This window comes from Equus przewalskii, chromosome 5 (assembly GCF_037783145.1).
Source record: "Equus przewalskii isolate Varuska chromosome 5, EquPr2, whole genome shotgun sequence".
NCBI classification, from domain to species: domain Eukaryota; kingdom Metazoa; phylum Chordata; class Mammalia; order Perissodactyla; family Equidae; genus Equus; species Equus przewalskii.
The window spans coordinates 53,714,063-53,737,524 of record NC_091835.1 but is presented as its reverse complement, the minus strand read 5'-3'; the positions used below and the strand labels follow the sequence as shown (position 1 = coordinate 53,737,524).

The following is a 23,462-nucleotide window of genomic DNA, read 5'->3' as shown; positions in this document are numbered from 1 at the left end:
TCATGATTATTTGAAATAGCCACCTGCCCATTTTTCCCATTGCTAGAAAAGAGCGAGGATCAGGTTTGTCCTGTTAACCACTATATTCCCAGAACCTAGAACAGTATTTGAAACATCACATGGAACCAACAAATATTTGTCGAATGAAGGAAATAGAAATAAAGTAAAAGAATGCAGTGAAAATTCAAGTGGGCCATATTTAAATAAAAAATCGGTACTATGTTGCTATAATAACAAAGTAAGCTTCAGGTGGGGACGAAAAAGCTTGAAATAAGCCACTAGGTACAGAGAGGTGCCATCTCCCTCTATAACCCCATTCTTGAGTCCATCACTAGCATATGGATTCAATTTAGACACTCTCCAGAGTGTCTACCTGGACTGGTTGAAACACGGGTCAGATGAACACATAATACCATTGACGTTTTCAGATTTATGGCCACCCCCCTAAACTGCAATAAGTCACAGGAAACATGGAGAGCGCCCCGGAGTATGAAATTGGAGTGGTTACAGATTTTGGAAATACGTAAAATCAGCAAATTCTCAGAATGGTCCTGCTTATTTGATATGTGATAGGAATGGGTGCTGAGAACTGTCCTTTATTTTCACTAAAGTCAGAAAAGAAGGCATTTTGTTATGGACTAAATGTTTGTGCCCCCGCCACCCCACCCCCAAGTTCCAGTGATGCCCTAACCCCCCGTGTGACTAGATTTGGAGATGGGGCCTCTAAGGAAGTAATTAAAGTTCAGTGAGGTCATTGGGGGAGGGGCAGGGACGGGGATTAGTGTCCTTATAAGAAGAGGCACCAGAGAGCTCACTCTCTCTCTGTGCACATACCAGGGAAAGGCAGCCACCTGCAAGGCAGGAAGAGAGTCCTCACCAGGAACCAAGCCCTGCCTGAACCCTGACCTTGGACTTCCAGCCTCCAGACCGTGAGAAAATAGATGTCTGTTGCTTAAGCTACCTAGTCTGTGGTATTTTACTATGGCAGCCAGAACAGACCAGTACATATTTAGATTATAAATTCGGAAGAAATTTTAACTGTAAGAGTTGAGAAACAGTGAAATAGGCTATCAAAAAATTAATATATACTAAGATGTGTAAATTTCTTTTTAAAAATCCCAGCATTAACGCTTACTCTAACACCTAGTCAGCGGATGTTCCTTTGGCTACATGTGTTAAGAACTCATACCTGTTCCTTCTCAAGCATATCAGCTTTTCTCAATATCTTCATCGCATAGATGTGGCCTGTATCTTTCTTCTGGACCAGCCGTACCTAGAATGTAAAAACTGATCATATTATAAATGTTAAACAGTCACCACTATTTAGTTAGGAACAAAAGGCAGCTGCCTTTAAAGAAAGCAGTGCTGCAATTTGCTGGTATTTGAGGAATTCTACTAAAATTAAACTATCTGAAAACATCTTTTAATACATTAAACTATTTTAATACATATTTTAAACTGTCTTAACTATTTCCAACAGCAGTCACTTTTAAAAGGAAGCACACCTCTCCAAACGCTCCTCTTCCTATAACTTTCAGAGACTCAAAGTCATCCAAGCCAAGTCTGGTCCTCTTGAGCCGCAGGAACTCTGTTTCCTTGCGAGCATGCTGTGATCGGCGTAATTTTTTCTATTAAAAAAAGTTTAAAAGGATCATTTTAAAATCACATTGTTTCAAAGGAAGCCTATAGTATCAAAAGATAAGACACAGAAAAATGGGGGTAAAGTATCTTAAATAATTATATACTAGTGCTATAACTTAGTTGCCCAAGTTGAATATTTATTAAGCATGGAAAGAATAAAACAATCTAAAGAAAACATTTTTTATGTTTAATAATTGATGTCTTTATTCTTGAGGTGGAGTCCATTAAATATTTCATCTTAACTAGTTCACCATATTCTTTTATCTACAGGCTAACTTAATTCATAAATAAAAGTTAAACTTTAAGAAATGATAATGATGTTTACTATCAGAAACCTACTTTGCTTCAATTCTCTAATTTCCAAGGTTGTTCTGTCAAAACTACTGAGACTTATGACACCAAACTAATACAATGGCAGTGTTTCCATAGAGATTTATTTACTATGGTAGAATTTACTCTTGGACAAAGCTTAATAAACTGCTTGAGACTTGGCATACGACTTCCTGAAAATATGAAATTGCAAAAACTAATAATTACATGAGGAATTCATTAAAATATTCAAGTCAGGAACTTCATAATTCGTTCTCCAAAGATCACAAAAAATAACTACCATTAGTCAGAAACATTATGAAATTCCTGAAGGTTAGGTTACATTTGGAATAGGCATTTATTTCATTGTTCTAAACCTCATTTTTTCCCCTCACCAAACAAAATTCTGTTTTGTGACATTCTGTTAGTTCCTAGCACAGCAGGAAATAAACAAATTAAAAAAAATAAATAAACTCCTGTTCATCTTCAAGTGAACCCTATCAAGCTTCCAGTTGATCGGGTTCCAAGTTCTAAGGGGAAGGAAGACAAGTCAAAATGACCATAACAGCTCAGTAACATTGCTCCTCAGATGCAGCTCAAGGTATACCCACTGAATAGTCCTTTCACGCTGTGTACATCTGTTTTAAAAAGGCTATGGGTGGACTATTAGTTAGTTATAAACAGGTAAATGTGTATCATCAATGCAACGGAATTCTGATACTTCTAACGAAGTTAATCTAAGAGGAAGAAATCAAGAAATTATGTCTTCAATTTAAACGTCTTTAAACAGCTAAATGAAGCTACACACAGACACATCAATGGTGGAAACAAGATGATTGTTTTTTTGTTCAAAAATGCCTTTTGAATGATTAAAAAAACAACTGAATTACTAGTAAAACAAAAGGCCCAAAAAGGAGCTTGTTTTAAACTTTTACTATAATAAAAAAGGCCACATGGAGGCACTATAGTCATGTCTTTCAAAGCAGTAAAGCAGTTTTGGGGGTTTTCTTAATTACATAGATGAATAAATATAAGAGTTTTGAAAGACATTCTGGATTTCTGGTTTTTAGATTACAAAACAGAGCAAAGGTTGATATAGTGTCAAAAACTTGTCTAATCTGAATGGAAAAGATGCTCTCATTACCTAGTTTCATAAATTGTGCTCAAAATCAACAGAGAGGCAGGTAAAGAAAACAATGTTCCTTAATATCTGATAAGTCATATAACGCAGCAAGTAAACAATGTTTATGTAGTTTTGGGCACAGCTATTTAATGGCAAAAAGGGAGAATCGACAAGTGTATGGAACACATAATTCTACAAAAATGGGAAGTCACCTATAACATTGTTACATTACTTTTAAAAACCCTATTCAGTGATATTAGTCTTAAAATCAGTGTTGCAGTCCAGAGGGAGCTGAAGAAAGACAGCATTTTAAAAAGTTGATGAAAAAAAGCATGCTGATACATACGCTCATGACTTATGTAGATTAAGTTGCCTTGAAAAGCAAACAACATTTTTGTGGTCATTGCACCCTTATCTTCTCCAAAGAGGCTAACAACCCTCTGGGGACAGGCTTCACGTTTCATGGCTCTCCTGTGCATCTTAAACTTGTCTACTTTGGTTTTCCATTAGAGCAAATAATATCCCATGTTTGATAGGATTATCTTAAGTAAGATGAAACTAAAAATACATCGTCTTGTTCCTTTCTCCATTCCCTTTTAAACGGGTGTTCCTCAAACTCTCCATCTGCAGGGTGCTCAGTTTCTGTATGAGACAGTGTACACAGAAGTTCTGAAATGTGAAAGGGCTCAGCTAGCAAGTTCATCTCAGTATATATGCTCTACATGGCTACATTACATGGTTTAGTTTTCACAAATGACTTTCACAAATACTTTTCTATTATAGAATGTTAAGGATGAATACTAGTTTTCATTTAAAAAACTAGACTATTTTTATTAAAAAATTTTATTTTTAAAAAACCCACCCCACATAAAGAGAGTTCCAACATATTTTATATTACGGTTGAGAAAGTATGTACATTTCATAGAATTTGACATTGTCAAGGACCTAGCATGGGGCCTAAAACTAAGCCTTTGTGGAATTAAAATATCTTTACAAAAACATTCTAGAAGTTTTATAAACAGTTATTAGTGGCCACTAACTATTTTTAGGGGTAAATCATGTCACATTTTCCGAAAGTCATTTAGAAGCATTAAAGGAAATAGCTCTAAGCGTAGTTAGTACTTCATGGTGCAGACCAGAGGTCACAAACTAGAAGCTACAAAGCGTATTCAACGTACAGATGTATTTGATTTGGCCAGCAGGTTGTTTTCAAAACATCTGAATTACTTGCTTTTATTTCAAAAAGCAGGTGATTTCACATGAAAGTCCAGATTTCTAGCATCTCATGAATAAGAGGATCTCAGCCACAGTGGGCAAAGTGGCCGTCCCCTTTAGACGGGCAGCAGTTCTCTACTGTGTCACGGTCTCCACCACTGATGCCAGTCACCAGGTGAAGTGTGTCATTGGGCTGGTGCTCTTGTTTTCTTGCCGTAAAGTGAAAAGAGGTATGTCTTTATCAAAAGATAAATTGCGAGGATCAAATATTTTAGAAGAAGGAAAAAAAATGCATCTATTTCTTTGTGGAAGTGCAAAAAATATTCTTATGAGTTGAGGAGGCAACCAAAGTATGTTGGATCAAGAGAACATAACCTAAGACATCATTGTGAAGCCAACCTGGCCAGCTTCTCATTTATGTTACCCACTTGGCCCTTGGGCATCTGTTTTTGTAATCTCTTCTCTAGATTTCATATTAAGATCTTATGCATAAGATTTCTATATCAATATAATGATATATAATGTATATTAATACAATTATAATTATAATATTATTACTAAGAAAATTAATACTAATGAATAAAAATGAGGAAAGATGTGCTCAGCCTTATTTTTTCTCTACAGATTGTAATACAGATCTAAATCATTACCTTTCTCCCTTAAAATTTAAAGAACATAAATGAAATGTTTTAAAAATATTTATTACAGTAATTTTATGTAAATAATGTGAGTTTTCTGGATTGAGTCAGCTGATTAACAAAGTAACCACCCTTGGTATAAATCATAAAATATTTTGTTACTCGATTTACACACTGCCAATATAAAAACATGGGTACAGTCCTAGGAAAGGTGCGAGGAAGATTAGAGAATGGTTTGATTTCAAATCATCATTTGAAGACTGCTCTTTAAATACAGAAATCCTTCTCTGATCGTTGAAAACTGTCAAACTAATTAATCTAGGCTGTTATGTCCCTATTGCATAGAAAATAAAGTATATATTTCTTTTTTTTTTTTAAAGATTTTATTTTTTCCTTTTTCTCCCCAAAGGCCCCCGGTACATAGTTGTATATTCTTCGTTGTGGGTCCCTCTAGTTGTGGCATGTGGGACGCTGCCTCAGCGGAGCAGTACCATGTCCGCGCCCAGGATTCGAACTAACGAAACACTGGGCCGCCTGCAGTGGAGCGCGGGAACTTAACCACTCGGCCACGGGGCCAGCCCCTAAAGTACATATTTCTTAGTAAACTTTTCCAAGCCTAGTTTTCCATTAAGTGCTGTCAACTTACCTTGCTATTTCCTTTACTGCATACATATATCTATTATTTTATACATACCTCAGCTCTAATTTAAATTCTATCTTTTTAAGATTCAAATCAATTGCTACCTCTTCCATGAAACTTTTTCTGATCCCCTTGAACTAGGGGAAGAAAATCTCTGTATTTTCAGTTCTATCATACACACATATTTTTACATACATGTATACATATATGTATACATGTTCTATCATGTATACATATTTTTACACACACACATGTAATCTTTCCTTCTAATCTATAAACTCGTTGAGGGAAAGACCCATTGTTCACTTATTCACCAAACATTTATTCTAGCCCTCTGCCAGCTCTGGAGATGTAATGCTGAATAAGAGATAGAGTTTCTACTCTGGGAAAATGATTTTTAAGGCTACCCCAGGGACAGGAACAATGTTATGTCAGAATGTAGGAGGAGTACCTCAAGAAATTAGGGAAGATTTCCTTCTGAAAGCAATGCCTTAAGTGAGACCTAAAGCCTCTTGAAGAAAAATGGGAGTTGGACAGGAGTAACGAAGTTCCAAGCAGCAGAAAGAGCATGTCAAAAGGTCCATAGGCAAGAGTGTGGAAATTAAAGTAATTCAATATTGTGGGTCAGCACGGGTGTAGGGTGACAAGAGATGAGGCAGAGGGAGATAAGCAGAGGCCACACTGTAAAGGGTCTTGTACCCCAATGTTAAAGAGTCTGCCCTTATCCCGAGTACTTGGGAGCCAATGAACAGTATTTAGCAAAAGAGTGACATGGTTTCATTGTGTAGAAAAACTGGAGCTGGGGAGTGGGGCTAAGATCAGAGACAGAGAGACCACTCGGGGGCTGTTATTCTTCTGGTGAAATATACGGTAGTTTAAAGTAGGGCAGTGGCACTGGACTAGAGAACTGGATGGTCTTAAGGAATATTTGGGAAAGAAATTTGAGATTTGGCAATTGATTGATTCTCCTTGGGGCCCTATTTTCCTGTTCCACACACCTAGCATACTGTAGATGCTGCTCATTAAATCAACGTTCTCGGAATTCTTTTTAAAAAAACCTACCTCCTTTTAAAGATATCCATCATAGCAATAAGAAGCCCATATTCATATGATGAAATCCACATTATCGAATTTATAAAATCATCTGATATCTGATATCTAAGATATAAAATCGTCTGAAAAATGCAAAAGTCACTGGGGTTGCTTTTGTACAGCAATTACAGTCGTCCCCCCTGCCCTGCTTTACTGAGATATAATTAACATATAACGTTGTATAAATTTAAAGTATACAATGTGATGATTTGATACACACATGTATTGTGAAATGATTACCACAATCAGGTTAGTTAACACATCCATCAGCTCACGTAACCTTTTTTTGTAGTAAGAACATTTGACATCCATTCTCTCAGCAACTTTTCAAGGACATAACACAGTAGTGTTGACTGCAGTCACAGCGAACACTGTTACCTCTTCATCTGCTAATCCTTCTTCTTCCATGGCCACTTCTAATTTCTTCTGCCTTTTTAAAAGAAAAAATAATTTAAATTTTAAATACATTCCTAACAATTACCATTTAAGAAATCTACATTTTTTCAAGTTTACCAGTTCAGTTTGCTATGCTAAAAAAAACTTTCAAGTTGAATCAAAGTAATCACTAAGAATAGTTTTCTTTCTCAAAATATATAGCCAACCCAGATTTAGCTTTCTCAGACTAGCCACATGAAAAACTTACTTCTAAAGTTGCCTAAATGAATTGCTGGCAAAGGTGACTAATGTTCTAATAAGGAAACCTCTGTTATTGATGTTCAAACCACCATAACCATTAACATTTAATCAATGTTTACATTAGAAGTATATAAAGGTAACACTATATAGTGTCTAAAAGTATAAACTTTTAAGGTGGATGTTCCTGTTTGAATTCTGATTCTAACATTCATTAGCTAAAAGAAATTATCTAAGTCCCTCACTTAAAGTCTAAGCTTGATTTCCCAATTAATCAAGGAGAGAGATTCAATGTAATTGAGTGTATGTTATTCTAATTCTTGAAAATTGGAAAGTCATATATGTATATAAAAATAACCTATTAACTACCAGAACATTTGCTTCTCTAGGTACAGCCAAGTTGAGTTATTCATTACTTCACAATGGTACCCTTGAAATTAGTTAAGCTAAGCCCTGTGGGGCTGGGGAGGAGGGGCGGGATAAGTGAAATAACTAGTAACTACAGAGATGGTTGTGCTTCGAATTTTGCAACTCATTTCCAAGTGAATGTTAAGTATTTTATTTGTATTGTATTGGTTTTTCCTAGAGATAAGCCTGGGAGAGCCCTTCCTAATTAGTTTTGGAGTATGTTAGAATAAGACACTCTCCGGGATTTATCCATATGGGTTTAAGGATTGAAACCATCATACACATCTTTTGGTATTTGTTATTTATGACGATATGTCCAAAGGTAAGCTCTTTCCTAACCTATTATTAAGATCACTTCTTTTTATTTCTTATGGAAAATTCATAACAAAAATATCTAAAGCCTGTTCACACACCAGCACCCCAGTGGAGAAGATGAGGCCTAATAACATATTCTCCACCCACCTCCTCAGCATTTGAGGGCACCTAGGTGCTTATCTCACTGCTTTTTATCTTTTGTTTTCACATTATTCCCCTCGGACCAACCCTTAGACGGAATAAGCTCCTAACACTGGGTTCTGTGCCTGCCATCATGCACCTCTGGGCACTGCAGAGCTGCTCACTGAATGATTTTGAGTTTTCTTCTCTGCAGAAAGAATCCAAAGAGTAAGAGCAACATTAATCTGGGAGAGACTATCAATACACAAGCAACTTTATCCTGTCAGATCTCGACTGCCGGCTTTCCTCAATCCTTGCCAAGACTAACACCTCATGAAATCATCCCCTCATTCTCGGGAGAGAGGCAGTAACTTTTATCTGTTTCCACCAAATGTAAAGGGGAAGACCTATGACTTCTCTTGTGCCTTTTTACTTACTTGTTTTTGGTTTTGGTTTTTGGTTTTTGCTGAGGAAGATTCACCCTGAGCTAACATCTATGCAAATCTTCCTCTATTTTGTATGTCGGTCACTGCCACAGCATGGCTGCCAACAAGTGGTGTAGGTCCACGCCCAGGAACCGAACCCAGGTCAGTGAAGTGGAGCATGCCGAACTTAACCACTGGGCCACCAGGTCAGCCCCTCTTGTACCTTTTTAAAAAACAATTTTCCTCCATTTAATGCTCTGACATTTTGTTCTGATTGGCATTTTATTTGGCTTATGTATTTAGCTGATCAGTTAAGCCTTAAAATTCATGACGTTTTCTTAAAGTATAAGTTTTTAAGAAAATATGAGCTGTTTAATATGACTTTCATGGCACCATCAAGCTGAGGCTGCTTTATTTTAAAATAACAGGAGATACTTTTATTCTTACTTTACCTTGTTTGGAAATAGAGGGCAAAACTGTGCTACTTTAAGGTTTCAGCAAGAAAAGACAATGAACCTTTACAATTCTGACGAATAACTTCAGTGCCTGCCTGCTGAGAAAATACAGGTCTCTCTTTCCTGCGTTCTCTTCTATTTTGTTCACTCTCCTTAATGATCTGATCACTTACAGAGACTTCCATTACATTACAATTAGTGTAATTACTTATACATCTGGATTTATTTCTAACTTATTTTGTGCTTTCTATTTTTATCTACTTTTTGGTATTTCAGTTTTTCTTTTTCTCTTGCTTTCTTTTGAACTGACTTTTTTTTCTCATTCCATTTATTTCCTTCTACTAGTGTGGAAGTTACAAACTCTATTTTCATTCTTTTACTGGCTGCCTTAGGAATGATAACATGGACACTTAATTTGTCAAAGTCTGAAATTAATCAATCTTCACCACCCTATGTTATATTTCTGTCCTTAGAGATACAAAGATCTCTAAGAATACTTTAATTCCAATTACTTCCCTCCTGATAGTCTACTATAGCAAAATATTTTAATTCTACTTTTTAAAATGCATAAGATATTATAATTTTTATTGTGGTTTTTATACAGTCAATTGTTGTTGAGATTTATCCATGTATTTACATTTAGATCTTCTGTTTGTGATCACTCTCCTTCTGCCTAAATTGAATCTTTTGAAATTTCTGCTGATGGTGACCTCTTAGTATTAGCTTGCCTCTGCTCCATTCTCTCTCCTCTCTTCCTTTAGGAACTCTGATTAAAGATATGTTAGCTCTTCTCACTATGCTCCATGTTTCTTAACTGTTCCATATTTTCCTGCTCTGTCTCTCTAGGTTGACTTCTGAATAACTGCGTAAGTTTTAATTTTCTAGTTCTAATTCTCTCCTCAGCTATGTCTAATCTGCAGTTAGACCTGTCCAAAATTAAGTCCAAAAACCTGATTCTTCTTCTTGAGTCCAATTTCACTGAGTTGCACCACTCTCTGTTTGCCCAGGCATGACATTTCGGAGCTGGTATTGACTTATTTCCCTTATATTTCATATTTGGCCAGTTGCCACGATTTGTCAATTTTTCTCACTCATCAGTTCTTCTCCATTGTTGTTGTCACAATCCTAATTCAAGCCTCCTTTCCATTTGTCTGACTACATCACTAGCCATTCCTGTTTCTAATCCCTCCTCCCACAGTCCATTCTATACGTCACAACTAAAATACTCTTCTAGAGAGACACCTGTGATCATTTAATTCTTCTGTTCAAAAATCTTCAAAGACTCCTACTACCATGAGAACAGCTACAGTAAAGCATCTAAGGCTCCCAGGAAATGGTGAAATCCAACTGGAGCCAGATTGGACACTGCCTGAGCTAGCACTGAAGGTGAGTTCTTCTGTCTCTAACATCCTTCCTCCTGTTCTTTGGCCTCTTTCTTCTCCCTCTGATGCATGTATAAATAGTACTCTTCCTTTGGAGCCCTGTTTCAATGGGACTACCCTTTATGAAGCCCTCTCAGTTGCCTTAGCAAAAGCAATCTCTCCCTTCTTTGTCCTTCTCTTAGCGATACTTTTTACTCTTTCATGTAATATTTACATGCGTTATCTTCCTTACTGTAAGTTTCCTGAAGGCAAAATAACATGCATTCATTTTTTATTCTTCCATTCCCACTTACATATACACAACACTATAAATGCTTTTGGATTAAAGTCAGTTATTCATAAAGCACCCTCTAAAAGAAAGTATAAAGTATATCATAATTTCATGGTTGCAAACATTTTGTTTAAAACATCAATTGACATGTGATATAAGTATATGGGTGTACAGGACAAGAAACTATTCTGTGAAAATAAAACAAGTAACTAGGTACACTGTCAGTATAGGAAACTTAAAAACAGCATACAGGAATCCACAAGATTTATATTATTAATGGACAACATGTTTACACCCCACTTGCAGCATAACAGCTTATGTAACTAAACAGAAAATTTTGACTAGCCTTTACTATACCTGGTTTCTCTCTCTTCATGCTGTAAAATTAGGTTGCTGTAAAAATTCTCCAATGTGAGCTTGGCCACAGTCACTCTTTCCCGGGTATGGTTGCTCATAGGAAAGGTGGTTGTAGTCCCTGCCGTCATTGCCATAGTAACAGAAACTGAAACAACATATAAACACAAATTATTCAGTAGAAAAAAACTTTCTATCCATTATAACAAACTCTGGAAATGGTTGAATTTCTACTAAGTAAAATTCTACCCTAACAGTTAAGACATCTAAGTCTTTCACATTATAAATAACACAATGCTAGTAAAGAAAGAGAAAGACAATTTCTATTGCTTTGGGAATAGTGTAACTTTGTGCTGGCAAAACCAGGGGTGAGTAACAGTAAAGCAGCAGCAGTGGCAGTCCACACACAGTATGGACAACTTATATACAAAAGGTCATAGTCAACATGCATTCAAAACAAGAACAGGTCAATCTATTTTGTTGTTTTACTGATTACTAAATAAAATCCATAAGATTTTGCCAATACTTATGTCCCCAATACATGTTAGTCTCCTAAGAATTACTGTAGTTTAAATAGTAAGAAGCAGCTTCTGCCATATAATTTCTATGAAACATGAAGTGTTGCATCAAATACGCACATAAATATCAGTTTACGGCAGTTCTTATGAGTACATGTTTTATTTTTTTATTTTATTTTATAAATGCCACTGAACTGTGTGCTTTTTTTTTTAAGATTGGCACCTGAGCTAACATTTGTCAATCACCTTTTTTTCCTTTTTCTTCTCCTCAAAGCCCCCCAATAGACAGTTTGTATTTCCTAGTTGTAGGTCCTTCTGGTTGTGCTATGTGGGACATGAGCCTCAGCATGGCCTGATGAGTGGTGCCATGTCCTCACCCAGGATCCGAACTAGCAAAACCTTGGGCCGCCGTAGTGGAGCGCTCAAACTTAACCACTTGGCCACAGGGCCGGCCCCAGTGAGTATATGTTTTAGGGGAAAACTGCTTTTAGAAACAAGCCCTTTAGATGGAGTTCATGGCTGTCCTATTTCATTCTGATTCCATGCTATTTCAGATAGTGCTATAACAAGGTCCAGTACATTTCTCCAGACTATGAGGTCCATTTCATTTTCAAATGACACTCAAACACCTATAGGAACCAGGCAGAAAACACAAATGTATTAATCAAGCCAGGTGACAAGAGAGAAACTTTGTGGCCTTAACTGGACATGTATGTTTACTTACAGCCATTCAAGCGCCAACTTTTAAAAACCACTGGGCCAGCCAAATGAAGTACTGGTTTGAAGAAGATAATCTGGACAATTAGATAAGATAAGGAATGTGGCAAAATGGCTGCTTCATAGGGTGACAGACTGAACTCTGGTGGCTGTTATAGGTGGGCAGTGACCCTAAGAGACTTGCCTACCACAGTCTACATCTGGGCCAAAAAACCTAGAAACGTTCCATATATTATAAACAGGTTTTTGCTTATCTGGATGTGGATCATAACACACCATTCTAGAGAAGATCCAGATTGTCAAGAGTGTGCATCCAACATTGCACTCAAACCTGCCACCTACTCCCCAACACCCACTTCTCCTAAATTACATGAAAATACAGACCCCTGTATACGGACCTAAGCTGGACTAGACTCCAGGGATAATGGAATGAACCAATTGTTCTACAATGTCAAGCAAGTCAAGTATAGGCTGAAAGTAAACAATTTAACTATGGCAAACTCCCAGTTCCACTGTCATCTTAATTGGGTTTCTACCTCAGTGTGCTCCGTAAGTCTCAAACTCATTATGTCTAAAACTGAATCTATTATTTTAACATCATAGACTTGTTCCTCTGCTAACTACTCTAAATCTTTTTATAACAAGAAGCAGATCATATCATTTGTTTAAAGTCATTCATGTCTCCTCACTGCCTATAGCAAAACAAATTAGCGTGATAAATAAAGACAACTCACACACACTGAGTGCTGGTATTTACCAGGAGTTTTATGATATTTTATTCATTGATTTTTTTTTTTCTCCTGTGGATTTAAGATAGTGACACTTCCTAAGCACGGCTGCATTTCGTCCTCCCAACAGCCCTGTAAGGTAAGGAACTAAAGCTTAGAAAAGCCGCATAGCTAGTGAGCTGCGGAGTCAGGACTCCAGCTCCAAGAACTCTCTCCAACTTGTCTCCATGGCCTTATCTGCTGCCCAGCCTCGCCACTCACTCTTCTCCCAAGATCCTTGGCTCTTTCATGCCTCCCAGTCCTCACACGACCTACCCTCGAATCAGTTATGTCCTGTACTCTCTGCAGGAACCCTGCTGATCCTTTAAGCCCAGTTTGGCTGAAGTCTTACTGGGATGACTTCTCTAACATTCCCTCCCAGAAGAGACATACATTTGGCATTCTTTCATGCGTGTTCTCTAGCATTTGTACCAACATAGCCCAGGTACCGGTGCTTCTCACTCCATTTGTCTCTGCGCAACAACTTTTCCTGATTCATTTTTGAGTATTCACCACAATAGCACTGTATCTGACACACAGGAGGCAATAATGAATGAATGAATCAACCCGTGAAATGTGGGGTGGGGGAAGAGCTGAAAGAATTAGCAAAAGTAAAGTACTCCATAAAGGCTGGCTAATAAGCAACTATGGAAAAAGAAATTACTGAACCTAGGAGTCATAAATTTAGAAATCTAATCCAGGCCCTGCTGTTAATTGACCCATGGTCTTATTCAAATCACCAGGACACTCTGAACTTAAGTCATTTTCCCCCCAAAGATTATAATATTGGCTCTGCCTAGTTCACAGGCACAGTCTAAGGCTATTTGAGATAATACATAGCAAAGCCACAATGTCTTATACAAATGTAAGACATTATTTTAGGCACCTTGTTTAATATTTTTAAATGTGCTAAATGCTTTAATAATAACAAATATCATTTTTAAAAGTAAATAATAAAAATAATTGAAACTCGAGAATTATCATGGCCAAATGATTTTCAAGCACTAAGCTGTTCTTGGAATGCTATTTTAGGCAATGCTACCAAACCATTTTTGGAAATCTTAGAATTACTGGGTTCATGTTCTATGTTTCAGGATCAGATGCAGAAAAGTCAAAGAAGAAAAAATAGAACAGGGGTGGTATACAGCAGACATCCCAAATCATGTTTGTTAATTGGGATTTGAGGAGGGGGGTGGTGGGGGGAGCTGCAGAGGATAGACCGGAAGTTGGGGAATTCAAATAAATTTAGGAAATCCAGATTACACAAAGTTCAACAAGTTTCTTATTACAAGACTTCCCGGAATCTTTAATATGCATCCTAAATACTCAAAGGGGATAGGTACAACCTACAGCAGTATTCTAGGGAGCCTCCTTTAGGCACATAAAATTTAAGTTCATAGATAATTCTCTTCAAACACTAGTAAAAAAGTGCCTGCTTCTTCTTTTCAACAAACAACGGGGGGGGGGGGGGGGGGGGGGGGGCCGGAACTTAGAAGCTCCAAGAAAGAGCAATACTTAGGGATTTCAGAGTGCTTTCTGATTTGTCCAGAAGATCTGTAGCTGATAGAGAACTTTCAAATTGGTTTGCCAGTTCCTAAAAGGAAAAAAAAGCTCACCCTGGTGGGCTAGTGGTTACGACTCAACAGTGTTATCACTGTGGCCTGGGTCCATTTCCCGGTCAGGGAACCACACCACCCGTCTGTCGGTTGTTATCCTGTGGCAGCTGCATGTTGCTGTGATGCTGAAAGCTATGCCACTGGTATTACAAATACCAGCAGGTCACCCACGGTGGACAGGTTTCAGCAGAGCTTCCAGACTAAGAGAGACTAGGAAGAAGGACCCGGCCATGCTCTTCCAAAATGAAAGGATTCATGAAAATCCTATGACTAGCAATGGAGCATTGTCTGATATAGCACCGGAAGGTGAGAGGCTGGTGCAACGACATCGGGCAGGGCTCAGCTCTGCTGTACACAGGGTCACCAGGAGTTGGAATCAACTGGATGGCACTAACCAAAAAAAAGGAAAACAGGTCAAGATCCAACCACAGTTGTCCAAGGTCTATATTTTCCTTTCAAAAAGCGAATGGTGAAAAAACAAACAACAGCTTTTATAATGCCTCTTGAAAAAAGCACAAAGAACTAATACATAAGCAATGCTTGTGGAAGTCAGAAAGAAAGACGTATGATGAACTCAGGGTGTGGCCTTGGAAGGGAGCTGACTGGCTGCCAAGAGCCTCATAGAACAGGCTGCTCTGCTCAGTCTGCCAAGGTGCAAGGTCTGGCTTTCAGTTGCTCGTGTGCCAGGGCAATCAAATTCTGGAAGCTACTTTATTATCCTAACAAAGTTCACAAGAGACTGATAATATAAGACATAATGGCAATTTATTGATTTACACAATAAGAAACTGAGTAACTAGGAACAGATACGTGCATCTTCTAGCAAATGCATTCTGTCCTTGTAGGCAAGCTAGATGTAAAGCCTTAATTAGGATCAGAAGATTGCTTGGTGAGTCTGGCATCAAAACAGAGAACTGTTACTCAATTTAAACGTTTAACGGCATCAGGATAAGGTGGAAGCTTAAAAAAAAATTCTGGTCACTATCTTGCCACTTTAAAGTGGCTGGAAATGGCCAATATTAAGCTCTGCTGCTGATGGGGCTTTCCCAGAATGAAGCAAACTTGGGGGCATAGAAGTGAGCTGAAATAATACTGAGCAAAACTTTGGGGGAAATTTTTATGAAACATAAAAAAATGTTAGGGAATTCAAAACAACTCCAAACAACAGAGATTGTTTGCATTAACAGTATAGAAATAAATATGAAGTGGTTTTAATAAAAATTTATGAACCTGAAGTCTTTATAAAAGAGGGGTAAACAGAAGATCAGGTTTCTCCCATCATAAGAAGATGTAAGGCATTTAACTCCAAAATCCAGAAGTGGCTATCAAGTAATAAAAAACAATCTGCAGATACTATATCATTTAATCATGATTATTATGTTCTTTCCACTCTAGTTATACATAAGGCAAGTTCGTATGCCTTATTTAAAAAACCAAATCAGAGCAAAACCTATGTCTACCCATCTTTGTAATGAAAGTATTACAGCACCTGGCAAAGTGCTGAGCACACAGTAGGCATTCTGTAAATGATGCCGAGTAACTGAACTCAAATGTAATGAATTTTAAATCACATTTGTTTTACATATAATACTTTCCTTTGGATTAAAAACTACAGCATCATTTAGTTTTATGTTAACCTGCAGAAACAAATCCTACTTGAAACTCAAGATACAACTGCAGAAAATGCCAAAAATCCTACCCTTTCTCTTGACTAAATAATATCTTTTAGAGATTAGCTTAAAAAACAAGTAAAAATTATTTCCCTCTAACCAGACACAAATAGACTTTAAAAATTTCAAATTAAAAAAAACCTAAGACAAAAGTGACCAAATTATTACAAAGAGTGATCTCAATGACTGGCACTTATTATACTGCAAATTTATTCCTCTAATGGATTTAGCACTGTTCTTTGTCTTTTATTAAAGCCCTTTCTTTAGCCAGAAAAAGAACAGGATACAATTTGCAAGTCTAGAATTCCTGGACTGATAAAAAAAAAACACTAGGTGCCCTTGAATTTCCTGTTCACGTGTTTTCTCCAGACTCCCCTATTCATTAACGGAGACACTACCAATAGTTAAGTCCAACATTCTTTCGTTTATCAAGCCTGGGGAAAGGAGATAACGAATCTGGCACTCAGGCCATCTATAAATACATGTAGTGTCTCCAACCATTTACCATCAAACTTCAAAAGTAGGAAAACAGAACTGCCTTACCTGACTGGTAAAACACACTATTTAACTGGTGATTTCACCTTAGTTTTCACACACTACATTTCAGAGAAAAGCACATCCTTAATGCTACCATACTGCCTTGGAGTATAAAAATTTTCCCAGATTCATCATTACAATCACGTCATTTAATGACAGAGATGTGTTCTGAGAAATATGTCATTAGGCTCTATCATTGTACGAACATCACAGAGTATACTGAAGGGGAACAAAATTTGCCACCCCAAATGTGTCTCCTTAACAGAAGATTATTTTAGGCTGATAATTTTTAAGAAACAAAAGACTCGAAAGTTTTTCTTGTTACCTACCCCTTAACTGCCTAAAAAGAATTCAGATAAAAGAACCTGAATTCTCAGGAAGTCTCAGGAAGGGAGATATCACCTTAGCATAACATGAACTAGGTGGTAGACAGGGAGGAACCTAGAGAAGCCTATTTGTTGGGCTCCCCTCTGTGTTGTTCTGTTTCTGTGTGCCCAAACATTTGTTTTCCAAAAGTTTGCTCCTTTGCACCTTCTGTGACTTGCCTTCCTTCACTCTGAAGTCTCTGACTCTCCCCACCCCCAGTATCTTCTTTTGTCTTTAACTCAGGATGATATTTAAGGTGAGGGCTTCAGCTATTTTAGCAAGTTACTCAGTTTTCCTGGGTTTCTCCCATGTATCCATGTTATTAAACTTTTGTTTTTATCCTGTTAATGTCTCATGTCAATTTAATTCTTAAACCAGCCAGAAGAACCTAGTAGGGTAGAGAAAAATTTCTTCCTCTCCTATAGTACTTACACAAACCTAGATGGTATAGCCTACTACAAACCTAGGCCATATGGTACTAACCTTATGGAACCATCACCATATATGTGGTCCATTGTTGACTGAAACGTTGTCATTCAGTGCATGACTGTAGTTGAAATCATAATGCCCTAGGCTACAACAAATCCTCAGGTGTCATACTGTATATGCTGGTTCCCTAATGACGGAGCAGCCACAGCTTCTTTATTCCCTGAGGTACAATTTGCAGAGCAAGAAAAACAGTCAGATGAATACTTTGAATAGATACCCAGAAGCGGAACTGCTGGATCATATACGGCAGTTCTATTTTTAAATTTTTGAGGAACCTCCATACTGTTTTCCACAGTGGTTGCACCAATTTACATTCCCACCAATGGCATACAAGAGTTCCCATTTCTCCACATCCTCACCAACATTTGGTATCTCTTGTCTTTTTGATAATACCCATTCTAACAGGTGTGAAGTGATATCTCATTGTGGTTTTGATTTGCATTTCCCTGATGATTAGTGATGTTGAGAATCTTTTCACGTACCTGTTGGTCATTTGAACATGTTCTTTGGAAAAATGTTTATTTAGGTACTTTACACATTTTTTAAAACCAGACTATTTGATTTTTTGCTACTGAGTTGTGAGAGTTCCCTGTATATTTTGAATATTAATGCCTGGTTCTGAGCTTTTCTTTGTTGGGAAGATTTTTTTATTACTGATTCAATTTCCTTACTCATTATTGGTCTGTTCAGATTTTCAATTTCTTCAGGATTTGGTCTTGGTAGTTATATGTTTGTAGGAATTTATACATTTGTTCTAGGTTGTCCAATTTGTTGGCATATAATTGTTCATGGTAGTCTCTTACGATCTGTTCTATTTCTGTGGTATCAGTTGTATTATCTCCTTTTTCATTTATAATTTTATTTATGTGGGTCCTCTTTTTTTCTTGGTCTAGCAAAAGGTTTCTCAATTTTGTTTATCTTTTCAAAGAGCAAACTCAGTTTTGTTAATCTTTTCTAATGTTTTCCTATTCTCTATTTCATTTATTTCTGCTCTGATCTTTATTATTTCCTTTCCTTCTGCTAACTCTGGGCTTAGTTTGTTCTTTTTCTAGTTCCTTGAGGTGTAAAGTTAAGTTGTTTATTTGAGATCTTTCTTTTTCTTAATGTATGCATTTATCACTATAAACTTCCCTCTTAGAATTGCCTTTGCTGCATCCCCTAAGTTTTGGTATGTTAGGTTTCTATTTTCATTGTTCCATCTCTTATTAAATTTCTCTTTTGATTTCTTCTTTGATCCACTGGTTACTCAGGAGTGTATTTTCATGTATTTGTGAATTTTACAGCTTTCCTCCTTTGATTTCTAGTTTCACATCATTGTGGTCAGAAAATATAACTTACGTAATTCCTATCTTCTTGAATTTGCTGAGACTTGTCTTGTGGCCTAGACCATGATCTAGAGAGATCATGTGTACTTGAGAAGAATGTGTATTCTGCTGCTGTTGGATGGGATGTTCTGTTTTTGTCTGATAGGTCCTACAGTGTTACTCTGTCTGAATGATCTATCCATTATTGAGAGGGAGTATTAAGGTCCCCAACTATTATTGTGCAGGTGTTTATTTTCCCCTTTAGTTCTGTTAGTATTTGCTTTATTTATTAGGTATTTTGATGCTGGGTGCATAATTATTTACAATTGTAATTTCTTCTTGATGAATTGACTCCTTTATCATTATATGACCTTCTTTGTCTTTTTTGACTATTTTATCTTAAAGTCTATTTTGTCTGATATAAGTATAACTACTCCTGCTTTCTTCGGTTACCATTTGCTTGAAATAACTTCTATCTCTTGACTCTCAGTCTATGTGTCCCCTTAAAGTTAAAGTGATCTCTTATAGACAGCACATCATTGGATCTTGTTTTTCTATTCATTCAATCATTCAACATCTTTTGATTGGAGAATTTAATCCATTTGCATTTAAGATAATTAATGATAGGTAAGGACTTAATATTAATAAACAATTGATTAAATTAATAAATTAAGAATTTGCTAATTGTTTTCCGACTATTCAGTAGATCCTTTGTTTCTTGCTGTCTTGTTCTGTGAATGATGACTTTTTGTGGTAGTATGCTTTGCCTCCTTTATCATAATCTTTTGTGTATCTACTACAGGTTTTTCTTCGTGGTTTCTATGAGGCTTACATAAAATGTCTTACATTTATAACATCCTATTTTAAGCTGATAACAACTTAACTTCAATAGCATACAGAAACTTTGTACTTTTACTTCTCCTCCCTCACATTTTAGGTTACCAGTGTTACAATTTACATCTTTTTTATATTGTGTATCCAGTAACAAGTGATTGTAGTTATGGTTATTTTTAATACAGTTGTTCTTTAACTTTTAAACTAGAGCTGTGAATCACATACTATCATTACAATATTAAAGAATGTGACATGGGCTATATATTATTTACCAGTATCAGTGAGTTTTATACCTTCATATGTTTTTATCATGTTAATTAGCATTCTTTTATTTCTTTTCTTTTCTTTTTCTGCTGAGGAAGATTCGCCCTGAGCTAACATCTGTGCCAATCTTCCTCTATTTTGTATATGGGTCACTGCCACAGCATGGCCACTGATGAGTGGTATAGGTCTGTGCCCAGGAACGAAACCTGGGCCACCAAAGCGGAGTGTGCCGAACTTAACCACCAGGCTATGGGGCCAGCCTCCAGCATCCTTTTATTTCTGCTTTAAGAACATCCTTTAGCATTTCTTGTAACTTAGGTCTAGGGGCAATGAACTCCCTCAGCGTTTGTTTGGGAAAATCTATCTCTCCTTCATTTGTAAAGGACAGCTTTACCAGGGATACTATTCTTGGTTGACAGTTGTTTCTTCCAATATTTTGAATATATCATCCCACTCTTTCCTGGACTGCAAAGTTTCCATTGAGAAATCTGCTTATAGTCTTATGAGGGTGCCCTTGTACGTGACAAGTTGCTTTTCTCTCGCTGCTCTCAAAATTCTTTTTCGTCAACGTTTGACAACGTAATTATAAAGTGTCTTGGCATAGCCCTTTTTGGATTCAACTTATTTGTGGCCCATTGCACCTCTTGAACCTGCCTGTTCATTTCCCCCTCAAATCTGGGGAGTTCTCAGCCATTATTGCTTTAAATACACTTTCTTCTTCTCCTTCTGGGATTCCCATAACGTGTATTTGTATTTCTTGATTGTCCCCCATAAGCCTGTAGGCTTTTTTCACTCTTCATTCTTATTTCTGTTTTCTCCTCTAACTGGATAATTTCAAATGACCTACTTTCCAGTTCACTTGATTCTTTTTTGTTCTTGGTCAAGTCTGTTGTTGAAGCTCTCAGTTGAAGTTCGATCACTGTTTTCTTCAGCTCTAAGATTTCTATTTGTTTTGTTTTATAGCTTCTATCAAAAAACTTTGTTGAACTTTTCATTTTGTTCATGCATTGTCTTCCTAATTTCATTCAGTTGTCTGTGTGTTCCTGTAGTTCAGTGAACTTCTTTAAGAGAATTATTCTGAATTCTTTGTCAGTTCATAGATCTCCATTTCTTCAGGGTGAGTGACTGGAGTTTTATTAGTTCCCTCTGGTGGTGTCATGTTTACCTGATTCTTCGTGTTCCTTGATTCTTCATGTTGCTATTTTGGTAAGTGGTCTCCTCCTCCAGACTTTACAGGTTTGCTTCAGCAGGAAAGGATCTTTACTAATCAGCTCAGCTTGGGGTACTGGACAGGTCCGTTGGTGGAGTCTGAGGGCAGGCAGGACTTGCTATTGGGGTCTCTAGTTGGGTGAGGCCACTGCCCATGCTCTGAAGCAAAGGGGGTTGCTGCTGGCTGGGCTCTGAAGTTGGGTGAGACTGCTGACTGGGCTCCACATTCAAGCAGGGCCAGGTGGGGTGGCTGGCTGTGCCAGTCAGGTGGGACCACTAGCTGGGTTCTGCAATCACCTCTGGTCATGTGAGCTCTCAAGCTGTTTTCCCTGGCAGGGTGGTGCCACTGGTTGGACTCCACAATTGGGCAGGGCTATGGCCTGAGCTCTGCAATCGTTTCTGGTTGAGAGGAGTCTCAGGCTGAACTTCCTGACTGGATGTTGCTGCTGGCTGGACTCTGCATTGGGGCGGGACCACAGGCAGGTCTTTGTAGTTGGACAGGGGCTCTGGCTATGCTCTGACATCAGACAGGGCTGCACACTGTGCCCTGAACTTGGGTAGGGCCTCAGGCCGGGTATCACAATCAGGTAGGCCACTGGCTATGCTCCACTGTTGGATAAGGTCACTGGCCAGGTTCTTTGGTTGGGAGGGACCTGCAGCTATATCTTGCAATTGGATGGGCTACAGACTATGCTTTGCAGATGAGCAGGGTTGCTGTCCAGACTCCCTTATCAGGTAGGGCTGCAGGCTATGCTCTGTGATTGGGCAGGGTCAATGGTTGGGTTCCCTGCCGGGGTGAGGCCACAGGCTGTGTTCAAGAATTGGGCAGGACCATAGGCTATGCTCTGCTGCACAGCAGGGCTGTAGGGTGGGCTCTGCAGCAGGAGGGTACCATAGACTGGGCTCCAACCTGCCCAGGTCACTGTTCAGGCTCCCTAGTTATGTAGAGCCAGAGGCTATACTTAAAAGTATAATTAACAGGGCTGCTGGCTTGGCTTCCTGCCCACGTGGGGCTGTAGGATAGGCTCTGTGGCTGTCTGGGTGGGACTGGAGGCTATACTCAGTAGTTGGGCAGGGTTGTAAATGTGCTTCCTTGACTGGGTGGGGCCGTAGAACAGGCTCCACAGCAGGTATGGCTCGTTGGCTAAAGACTCAAATCAAACAGAGCTGCCAACTGAGCTCCCTGGTCAGAGGAGACTACCAGCTTGGCTCTGCTGATGGGCAGAGACGCTGGCTGGGATCTGTGCTCAGGCACCACTATAAGCAGGAATGTGGTCCACTAAGATCTGGGCACTGGTTGCTGTAAACCCCACCCCGTCCTCTGTCTATCTGATCCCCAGTGGTTGAGCCCTGAAGATGTCCGTAGTGATCTCCGTGAGGCGGGCTTCCCAGGAAGCATCCCACAATGCTGGGGGAGCTGGATGTCCACCTTGCACTCTCTTTTTCCCACGGGAAAAACCATACGCCCACAGGGGCTCTCTTGGTGCAGTGCTGTGCTGCCCTGGGGGAGGGGCAATGTGGGCTAGTGTAGCTGCTCCTCTTAGCCTTCTAATGTGGTCCTTCTCAGTCTCTGCAGTCCAGGGGGTTGCTTCAGCCTCACTCCTGGGTTCTGGGTTTTTTACAATGGTGTCTTATCTATAGATAATTGCTAGTTGGTCCTCTTGTTAGGGGCAGTGAAGTTGAGAATGGCCTATGTCACCATCTTGATGATATCACTCCCTGTCTTCTTAAATGGTAGGGATGTAATCCTTTCTGGTAGGGGCTATGGCAATTTGTATCAAGAACCTTAAAGATTTTATTTTATCTTTTGACATAATAATTCCACCTTTAGGAATCTATCCTAAGAAAATAACCCAAATCACAACAAAGACTTGTAGGTTTTTTTAAATCAAAGATTAGTTTAAAAAAACAAACTAATGTTTAAAATTAGGTGAACTGATAGAAATGATGATAGCATGAAATACTATAGAAATAATACTGAAGAAAATTTTCCAAAAGAAAAACCATGAGAAATAATGTTAAGTAAACAGGACACAAAGTTCTATCTTCAGGTATAATATAAACTCAACAAAATGAAAAAAGGGGGGGCAGTAAATTATGGTGTGAAATTATGGATGATTTCAATTTTGTCCTTCATCATTTTTTAAATT

The 23,462-nt window shown here is 38.1% G+C and overlaps 1 protein-coding gene across 10 annotated transcripts in view; it reads right to left on the bottom strand.

The window, feature by feature from the left end:
* The window catches only part of STK38L (serine/threonine kinase 38 like), a 79,667-nt gene that overhangs the window by 16,995 nt on the left and 39,210 nt on the right, over positions 1-23,462 (bottom strand). For 6 of the 10 annotated variants that reach the window (XM_070620867.1, XM_070620861.1, XM_070620859.1 and 3 more), the window contains 4 exons: positions 11,025-11,169; positions 7,037-7,088; positions 1,506-1,628; positions 1,190-1,273 (listed from right to left, as the gene is read on the bottom strand). In XM_070620867.1, the coding sequence (XP_070476968.1) occupies positions 1,190-1,273; positions 1,506-1,628; positions 7,037-7,088; positions 11,025-11,158 (393 nt within the window). In that variant the 5' untranslated portion in view covers positions 11,159-11,169. Of the gene's footprint in view, positions 1-1,189; positions 1,274-1,505; positions 1,629-3,419; positions 3,716-7,036; positions 7,089-11,024; positions 11,170-17,695; positions 17,862-23,462 lie in introns of all 10 variants that reach the window. The other 4 variants (XM_070620860.1, XM_070620863.1, XM_070620864.1 and 1 more) reach the window with 2 other exon arrangements.